This window comes from Pimephales promelas, chromosome 7 (genome assembly GCF_988280905.1).
Source record: "Pimephales promelas chromosome 7, fPimPro1.hap1.1, whole genome shotgun sequence".
In the NCBI taxonomy this organism is placed as follows: Eukaryota; Metazoa; Chordata; class Actinopteri; order Cypriniformes; family Leuciscidae; genus Pimephales; species Pimephales promelas.
Genome location: NC_142775.1, coordinates 23,450,658 through 23,461,099, shown reverse-complemented (window position 1 = coordinate 23,461,099; position 10,442 = coordinate 23,450,658). Strand labels below are relative to the sequence as shown.

General features: G+C 40.1%; 1 protein-coding gene across 4 annotated transcripts in view; it reads left to right on the top strand.

Annotated features, from left to right (window-relative positions):
* The first annotated feature begins 5,186 nt into the window (after positions 1-5,186).
* The window catches only part of zeb2a (zinc finger E-box binding homeobox 2a), a 51,156-nt gene continuing 45,900 nt past the window's right edge, over positions 5,187-10,442 (top strand). For 2 of the 4 annotated variants that reach the window (XM_039655935.2, XM_039655933.2), the window contains exons 1-2: positions 5,187-5,312; positions 6,614-6,744. In XM_039655935.2, coding sequence (XP_039511869.2) covers positions 6,621-6,744 — 124 coding nt within the window. In that variant the 5' untranslated portion in view covers positions 5,187-5,312; positions 6,614-6,620. Of the gene's footprint in view, positions 5,313-6,447; positions 6,745-10,442 lie in introns of those variants that run through there. The other 2 variants (XM_039655934.2, XM_089133227.1) reach the window with 1 other exon arrangement.

The window sequence follows — 10,442 nt, the reverse complement described above, 5'->3', positions numbered from 1 at the left end:
TGTTTTTCACTTACAGCCTTCCCTAAAACACACAAAGACTCCAGGCTCCTATGTATAGGTTTCTACCCAAGTATCGGCGTTTCTGAATGGGCTGAGCCTGGGATTTAGTCAATTTGAAGTGAAAGTATTTGATGAACGTATGTGCGGAGAGCATTCACTCAATATTATTATCTCATAATTGACAGAGGTGGCTTTTAGAGGCTTTGCGTCGAAGGTCTTCATATGAAGCATTTGAGTCCCCAAGAATGATCATGACACTTGCATCTCGGAAGACTTTGTGGTATGTGTGTCTACACCACACAACTTGTGGTCTGTTAGTATCTGACTCATCGTTGTAACTTGCAACTTGTGCGTTATCCATATTTTAGGTGTCAAATTTACCATTGTTAACAGCATTTGATTTTAATACAGGAAACAACACATTCAGCCATAATAACATTAACTTTTTTTAGTTACCACACTTATTTATTATTAAATGTCTTTTATCGAGAACATTTGCTTATTGTTATAACTTAAAAAGATCATGAATTTGTTTTTACAGACTGAAATCATTGTTTAATTAGTTTAATTAGATCATTTCTACATTTTAAAAAAAGTGTTATCTTGTTCGGCTGACATCATCTGCCAAGAAAAATTGAGCGTAGGTGTTGTGGCAGGGATTTACTGATACAGCTTATGTTAGGCATCCTGTCAGGGAGCTCATGATTGTGCATGTGAGTGTGTGTGTGTGCGCATGTATACATGTAAACGTGCATCTGAATGTCACCACCTGGCACGAATCACACGGGCCCCATGATTTGATAGACCCACAACAGGTGTGTGAAGGCACAGCAAACACCCTTGACTCCTGACAGGTGTTGAAGTTTGGGTTTCAGCCCAGACTGCGCTGCATTTGCTTGTGACACTCACATTAGTCACCGACTCGCTCGCCGGACCTCTGGCTCTAATAGCCAGCTAGGTATTCTAATCCCTCCATGGGCCATAAATGTTAATAGCTTACTACGTACGGTAATCTCCAGTGGTGACATTTGGTCTACCTTAATCTGAAGATGTATTAGAGGAGGAGGGGCAGAGAGAAAAGGGTGGAGGGATGGCTGGGGATGGGTGGAATTACAACGATCGTAGTGGGGCATACGTGAGTAAAATGTATCATTTGGCTTAACCATACTCCATACTACATCATACTCCTGTGCCTGCTGGGGGGTCTAAATCCGTTTGGCTGTGGGGGGTCCAAATATCAGGCTCCATGGGTAAAAACATAACAAGCACTAAAAGACATAATGCCATTTGAATGATACTGTGCATTACATCAGTTATGTATTATGAAACATGAAGGTTGTTGTGGGAATGTACATTTATAATATCATGTCTTAAATAGCTGATGCCACTATTGGAAGCCCATTTCTGCCTTGGTAATTGTGAATTTTTAAATCACAATTGCAACATTATTCAGTTACTTATTTTGTGATACAATTATTTATTGATTTCATGGCTTTTTATTTCAAAATTGTGACTTTGTTTTTCTAAATTAGCTTTAAAATTGTACGATTTGAATTTGCATGTTGGAATTTGACTATTTACTGTATGCAGTTGTGATTGTATTTCTCACAGTGGGACTTCACTTATTTCTCACAATTATTTATTGGTGACTTAAAAACATAGCAACCATTTTGAATGTATTCAAATCAAGTGCTACATAGAAATATTACAATTGTGTAGTCATAAAGTCTGATTTATTCATGGAAACACATGACATTTACAGGAAGGACTCTAAACAGGAACCTGGGCAGGAAAAGAACTGTTACACCATATTAAAGCAGTAATCAGAACGAAAGTGAATCATACAGGGGCTAAGGTGTGCCTCCCATCTGTGCTGTCCTGATGTCTTCCAGAGAAGGTCAGGAGGTCACAGTCAAGCTGCACATAGTGTAAGATTCAGAATGAAGAGTCTGCGTTACGTTCAGGTCGACAAATCGCAGAATACAAAATCCCACCTTAATGCACTCCCCTTCCATAAGAAAACTAGGACGTGCAGCACTGAAGTTGTGTAGCACAAGACTTGATTTTAGAATATTTTATACGCATCTGACAAACAGTTCAAATCGTTACACAATTAATAGCCCCTGAACACAAAGTCTTTTTCAAGATACGAGTGTAATCACGTCACAGAACCTCGTCCAAAAGCACTAATCCTCCTTTATTTTGTAAGCTGATAGAGCAACCATATGCCCCTGCATATCACTCACTCAATTTTAGGTGAAACCAAGCCCTGACCTCCCCTCCCCAAAATAGTGTTATATTTCCAAGGTCTATTATTAATCTGTACTTTCCCCCCCCTTAGGATTAGGCCACAGCTCTCCCCCACTCTTCTCTTTTCCACTTAGACCGGTATTATTGCCATAGATGCACTCAGATTAGTCATGTGTTTATGTTGACAGAGGTTGTAGCTGGATTAGTTCATGCTTGTGGGACGCAGGGGAGGGATGTTTGTGTCCGTCTGCGTGCACATCAAGGGCCCCCGTCTCGTTTGACCTGCACCTAAAGCCTCGCCATGCTAAACTGACAATAGGTTGGGCAAGACCCTCGCCCCATGCAGACATCCATTGTCCTGAGACGTAGAGTGGCCCAGACATCGAGGGGGGGGGGGGGGGGGTGGAACGTGTGCAACTTGATGGAGCGAGAGTGGTGACAATGAAAATATGGGACAGAGCAGCATCATATAGGTGTCACAGAAGTAGTGTTAGTTTGTACACACAAAAAAGACCACAACAAGCAAGGTTGTTTTTCCAGTGTCTCACCCTGGTGGGCAGTTCATACTCAGATTGTGTCTCTTGCAATGTTGCAAGATACTTGGGCAACAGTATGTGTGTGTTGGTTTGATGGGGAGGTGACTAGAGCTCACATGGTCACAGTATGGTAAACCTTTCCTCAGGTTTTTGTTGACTCATTCTCTCAGTTCTCTTTTATATTTCCAAGAATTTGCTGATTTTAAACTCACATTGCCTAGACTAAACTTTATCACTCACGTCTACGAGGGGATAATGGTGCTGTAGATGATGTGGCAGAACTTCCCTCTTTCCATCTTGCACCCACAGGTGTTTTGTCAGCAATCTAGTTCTGGGTTTTTGTGGCCTAACTAGTTTTTCAGTACTAGAAAAAAACAAACAAAAAAAAACTGTTCAGTTGTTGTATTGATTTTTTTTTTTTTTTTTCAAAAAGAAAGATCAATCATAGAGCTATCTGATATCCTGTCAAGCTCATTTGAGTGAAGACTGGATTTTATTCTCTGCTTTCATGTTTTTTGAAAGCAATAAACTCCCACAGATTGATGATGCAACAGGAAGTGTTGAACAATTTTGCTCTCTGTAAATGCTCTGATAGTTTTGTTCTCAACACTCACTGGTTCGTCATCATCAATGGTTAATGTTATTCTGTTTTCAACCATTTCACACTTGATCAATAGTTGACAGATATTGTTCTTGTTTTATTATTTATTTATTTATTTATTTTTTAACTACCTTCGTTTTCTAGTAATGCCAAAACAAATATTTAAGTAGTGGTAATAATTAAATCTTAACAATTTAACAAAACTAAATTCAGGGCAAACCAGTGCAGAGGAATCTTGTTATAAATGATACAAAGGGATCATTTGGGAACAGAAGTATGTGGGTGAAAAGTAAGAATATGGGGTCACATTGGTTTCTATCATTGTGAATGGCAGTTGGAGAATCAGGAATTGAATATATGCCGTTTTATCCTCGGAATGTATTAGTGAGAAATCTCGCGAGGGGAGCTGATTCTAGTCAAAGTGAATGAGTAATACAGTAGAACTTCTGCTGCCAATTGACACAACAGCACACACAGAACGGTTAGCTGAGCACCGTCCTTGTTGCACTCGATTCTTTCGTTTACTTCTCCAGAAAATAGGTCATAGTGTCTCAGAATACAAAGAAATAATCGACACAAATAAATTTCTAGGTTAGGGTTTTATTCTCTCGACTATATGATCCAATTTCACGCCACACTCCGCAGAGGCACCAACACACATTCATAAAAATAATGGATGAAAAGGGGAAAAGTAAAAGCGACTAGTGTTTTTACGAAAAAGTAGTATTTCATATTACAATAACAGCAATTACAATAATTCATAATTATATAGTAATACTATTAATATACATGTATTATTATATGCATCATGCGCAACGAGGGATTTCCGTCAAAGAACTCAATGCTCAAGCAATGTCTAATAAAATGCATCGATTAATATAAACGCCTCCAGTGAAATCCAATTGGTCTTTAATGAGTACATCAAACAGCACTGGCATTTTATTGGTCAATTAGTAATCCCTGCAAAAATAATAAAAAAAAAAAAAATGCATGAATTTAGGGAGGGTAAATTTCTTCACACTGTACCAATCAGAATGCATTTAATATATCACGGAGTGATGTATTAAAATGAAAGATTGACGGGTGAAGAGGGCTGAGGAAAAGAGGAAAAACGTTTGAAAAAAAAATGTTTAGCGAGATTTGTTATGATAGCTTAGATTTTGGTGGAAATACATTATTCTTGATCCCCTGCTGCAACGAATTCATCAGGTCTGCCTTGAAATAGGCAACAAAGTCACTAAATGATCACTTTTAATTGCATTGTTCACCCTGGAGCCCATAAGCAGCCCGTAAATTACACAGTGAATCACATAATGCATACGCGTTTAAATTGCAAATGCAACATTCATCACTGCGCAAGACAAGAAGTAACAATGAAATGGCTGAAAGAGAGAGAGAGAGCGCGCGCACACACAACCACACACAGGTGAGCTACCTGTCAGATCAGTGCAGCACCGGCAGCCTCTCGTGCATCTTTTCAGCTCCTCTTCTTTAAGATCATGCGGTCGATGCTCGAGTTCTAACCATTCTTGCTCTGCTCCGCTTACAGGATAGAATGTCCAAAGCCTCACCTTTCCAAAGTCCCACCTGTGTGTTGCAGAGCGTTAGACGCGAGCACCTGATCTGATTCATCAGACGACCTCAGTGTTTCTCCATCTATCCCGCCCTGTAAAGATAGGTGGCGTGTGTGTCAGAGTCTCGGAGCGCAAAAGTAAAAGAGAGAGCGCAGAAATGTCATCTGAAGAGGCGGAACACGTCAGTGCGTCCTCAGGTTTGTTCCGTGTTGTGGCTCACAGAGATCAGTCCAAACCTGTCCATCAGGAATAACGGTCCCTCATTATAGTCCTCCTCAGCGCTCCAAACATCTCTGTGGCGTTTTCCTCCCCTCTAACCGGCTCTTTGGGGGAATTTTCATATAGAATCGGGTAGGTGAGCCTGTTTCGTGTACTTGAGTCCTTGTGGATGCTTTTTGTACAGCCTGTTTGACTTTTTGTAACCCCCTCCCGAATATGAGATTACAATCAACTTGGCTTCAGTCGGCTCAGGTGAGAAAGGTGCGCGCGCCTCACGGATGCTGACACACCGGCAGCTTCACGCAGGGATGATGGTGGTGATGATGTCGCTCGTTACATTTATCAGTGCATGTTTACGCGGCTCTCATAAACGGATGATTTCCCTTTTAGAAAACAACACAACAAATTTTTTTTCATCCGCATCTCATTTTAATTTTCGATTTCGATTTTAGGCAGATGACTTAGTTTTCATTGAAATATTTAAACATCAAATTCCATAAATTAGCTTAAAAAATTCAATTTTGTCATATGTATCCACAAATTGTTCATGACGAGTGTGATGAGATAAACTGTGATGAGAGGGTAATGTTCCTTGTTTATTTGTTTGTTTATCAATCTTTGATTCCGTGTTATTTTAAGGCTTCGCAACCACAATTCTGCACATTTTATTTTACATTTTACATTGTGATAAACTGACACAGATTTTGAATCTAAGATTTATTCTAAGGAATAATTAGAAGAGTTTACTCAAATGCAACACGTAATGTTTTTGTACCATTTTCATATAAAAAGAGAGAAAGAAAGAGAACTATATGCAAACATTTTTATTTTAATCAGCACGTTATGCTACTTTATAAACTAACGGGAATATCCTGTCATTTCCGACGAAAAGCAATTGTGCCTTATTAAATTCGGTAAATCAGTATCAGGCAGAGGAGAAATTATGAAGCCAATATTTACATCCATCAGATTCACAAAGAAAGTAGCCCACCAGATCCGATGCTTATAACAACTTAAAGCAAAAAGAGTGAAAAGTGAAGAAGAAAAAAAGGAAGAAAAAAAACTACATAAAGCCATGCATGACCCGCTAAACACTAAAGTTGCCGGAAACTTTAACCGCTTTTCATTCTATGAAATGCTCTTTACGCACAGCACATGCTTTATGGTGACTTGAAGGTGTCGGTGTGTCCGTCCCCCTTCATTCGCGCACTCACGCGCTGCTGTCCGATCACACACACACACACACACACACACTTCAAAAGATCAGACGACGCGCAGGACGTTCACGGTCCCTCTAAACAAACCCTCCTGGATAACTTCATTCGGATATCTCAGTCACTCTACCCCCCCAAATATCATTTGCTCTCCTGTGAGCGACACACATCCTCCTTCCTGCCCTGAGAGTCCAATTGTTGCCGTGTGTGTGTTACTAGATCTTGGATGAAGGAGCGGAGCCCATGCGGACTGCTGCCATCTGACCCACTCTTATCAATGAAGCAGGAGATCATGGCGGAGGGTCCCCGGTGTAAGAGGAGAAAACAGGCCAACCCGAGGAGAAAGAACGGTAAGAAAGTATCTTATGTCGAAAAACGTGTCTCGGGCTTGTTCTCGCTTCTTCAAAACACAGTTGGATTTGGGTGAAACTGTGCGTTGTCAACTGAAGCGCTGTACAGAAGAGTGCGGAAAACTCAACGACAGAGTAAACTATTTTGCAGTGTGCTTGAGGTAGCTATAAAGCCTTCTGATTTAAGTTGTTTTCCATGCCGTGGAAATGTTTAAATTGTAATAGAGTAGGAGTTAGAGGGAGAGTTCAGATGTGAGCGTCTATTATCTCACAGCACAAAACCGTTATGTGTGTGTGAGTGCGTGCGCGCACGCGTGTCTTCTGCAGGACACAATACGGCTCTAAAATACCTTAAAATACGTATGAAAGTTGTTTTGGGTGTTGTATTTGTTTTGTCAAACTTTTACACTTATACTTGTTGTGGATTTCTGTCTTCTGTTGAATTTCAAAGGAGTAAAGTTGTGCTGTGCGGTTACAGGTTATGTGTTGGGACACTTTTGGTTACTTTCTTAACTTATAAATAGTCAAAACCGGTATGACTATTAAACACATGACTTTGGTTTTGTGTCGAAGAGGTCATTGACGTGAATTGAAGTAACGATAGTTTTTGTTGGGATCCTAAATAAAAGGAAATAAAACAAAAATAAAAGTCCTGGTGTATGCTATTGGCCTGAGGAGATTTTTAGACACAAAGAAAAACAAACACATCTACAAACACCTTCAGACTCTTACATACGCTGTTTCCTAATTCGTTTATAGATAAAAACATTTTTTTCTAAAAAGAAAAGATTTAATTGAATTGAATTAGAGTGTAATATTTTTAAAACGCTTCATATTATGCTGATCAAGCTGTCTTTTATGTAAATAAATGTAATTGCTTTAGTTATTTTGGGAGTAAAATGCACACACATTCCCGGACCCTGCTATAGCTATGTTTGACCTCGATACTTTATTAAATGCGATCTATTGATTTTATTCAAATCAATGTAGCCTGTCGCGGAGTGTATGACACTGAATAAAGTCGATGGGTTGAAACTATTTGGGGGCAAAAATGAGTGAAGCGGTCATTCAGTTCTCGTGATGCGGATTGAAATTATTATAATTAGCTATTTGAAAACATTTTCTAGGGAAACATTAGTTGCTAATTTATTAAACTATATTTGACTAAATTGTACTTTTCCCTTCTGTTTAATGACAGAAAATGTGTTTGAGGAAAATAAGTGGAGGAGTAGATAGGCTAATAATACATATCCGGCGGTGACTACAAAACGAGTCTTGTATGAGACGTGAGGTGAATAAAATGTTTTGAATCGTCAATACTTGCCATTATTATGTAAATAATAGAAAGAATACACACACATTAATAATATTGACTAGTTGGATACTTTTCTGTTGAACAGCTACACATTTAAGCCTACATATAATTACATACAATTATATCATTATTTTAAATTATCAGTTAAAAATGTAGCCTATTATTGAATGTAAAAATTCAACTGTTTACTTTATCGCCTCATTAACTCGAAGACACATTTTATCCAATTTGAATATAGGAAACTGAATTTTAAAATGACAGATTTGTTTAAAAAATTAATCAAAATTTATTTTTATAGTTTGTAGTTCAGGTCCTCTTCTCTTTGCAGTCCGGCCCCACCCCACTGTTTTGAGGGCCCAATGGGAGGTCACATTAGGCCCTATGTGAAACTCGATCCGCTCTCTGGCTGCAGTTGTGTTGTGGTTGTCATTTACCCTCCCACACCCCCAACCTCCCCCTTTTTTTCACAGCACGTCACATCCAGCTGTGAGGGCCAGCTTGACAAAACTGTCAGAGGCGCAAGACTATAAAGTTGGAGCTTTCTGTAGATTGTCATGGTTCTGTTGTTGTGTGTTGCTTTCTCTTAAATTACAGATCGTTGTAAGTTTGATGTGATGCTCAGCTGTGTCAGTTTTTAATTTGTCTCATGTTTTTTTTTTCTCTTATTAGGCATAATTTGTCTATGATGTGTGTACTACAGCTGTCACTTTCAAATTTATTTGTGATTCATTCTTGTTTTTTTGACTCGTTTAGAAACCGATGTTAGGGCTACTAATGCAAATGATCAGAAGTCTTTGTGAGAAGTCGCTGTATTGAGTCACTGCAGCTAACAGATTAAATCAATTGTTTCTATGAAGGGAACATTGTGTGATATTTGTTCGGGTGGCATAAAGAGGCTAGCAGGTTCACCGAGACAAAGCGCCAAGACAATGGCTTGTCATTGGGGCATCTCACTGGCATGCTTTTATAATCGGCAGTACCAGGGTGTCTAGTGTACTGTCTTTGGCACGTATTGCGCACAACCGGGCCATTGTGAATGCAGCTGCAGCAGATACCTTTCACCCTCCTTTAACCACTTCCTACTAAATACGGCTTAAAAAAAAAAACTTATTGCAGTTATTTATTTGCAAATATACAAATAGTATTCTCACTCTCTAAAACACATGCACACACCAATCGCAAGTAGCTCTCCAGTAGTACCATCATCTCTGCTGACCTGAATGCCTTTCATATCTGCTATGCCATGTTTCAGCCACCCCCTTTTCCTTCTTTCTCTCTTTCTCTCCTTCTCTCTCTCTATTTTTCGCTCCCTCACTCCCTCACTCCCTCCTCCACCACACACCCCCTCAGTAAACACCCCCGAGGGCAGAACAAAGAAAAGGAGCTCCTCTCCTCCTTCTTAATCACAATTCAGCCCTTTCACTGCCGCCAGGCCACTCTCTCGCTTTCAGCATCCCAAAGCCAGAGATGAAAAGAGCGCAAGAAAGAAAGGAGAAAGGGAGAGTGAGAGCGAGTGAGTAAGGAAAGAAAAGGTGGAAACTATGATCTCGAGCTAGAGGTAGAGGTAGAGTGACATAACTTTGGAGCCTCTTTGCGATTGTTAAACTCCCTTGGTTACGCTGCCCACGCCAGTCAACTGCCCCAATGAGGGTTGGGGTCCTTACTAATGCCTAGATAATGTTACTGGATGCCAGTCTGGAACTATCATTGTACAAATACCAGACGAAAGAGAGCAAGAATAGGGAGGGACTTAGAGAGACAAAAAAAAAAGACACTGATAAGGTTAGAAAGAAGTGAGTGAGAGAAAACAAGTTAGCGTGTGTATACGGGAGGAGAGCTGGGGGCCGGGGGAATGGAGTGGCAAGCAACAGATTGTTTTATGGACACAAAAGAAATATCACAAGTGCTCGAGACTAAGTGGATTTCTTTTTTAAAGTGCTGCTACACACGTTAGGTGTTAGTTGTTTATGTTGTCACTTTGTAGCAAAATCACTCACAAAATCACTTTTGGTAATACACCCCCCCCCCCCCCCCAACCACCAGTACCACGGTAAAGTTACCATACATCTGCCATATTCAAGATAAGCCAACGACCCAGATATAGAGATAAGAGAATCCAGACGTTGGTTTTAGAGATTCATGGATTTGTATGGGTGGCGGGACAGATGCCACTCTCAGGATCGACACTTTCGAGCAGTCCATCGCTTTCACGAAGTGAGACAAAACATCCAGTCAGGGGCCAAACGCCTGTGCCTTTTCACTGACAGACAAGACATCCATTATTGTGTTAGCCTTTCATTCGCTTTTCCCCCTGTACCTCAATAGGTCAGGGATCACAAATGCAAATCCACAGGCATACCGAGAGAGAGAGGGAACGCAAGAA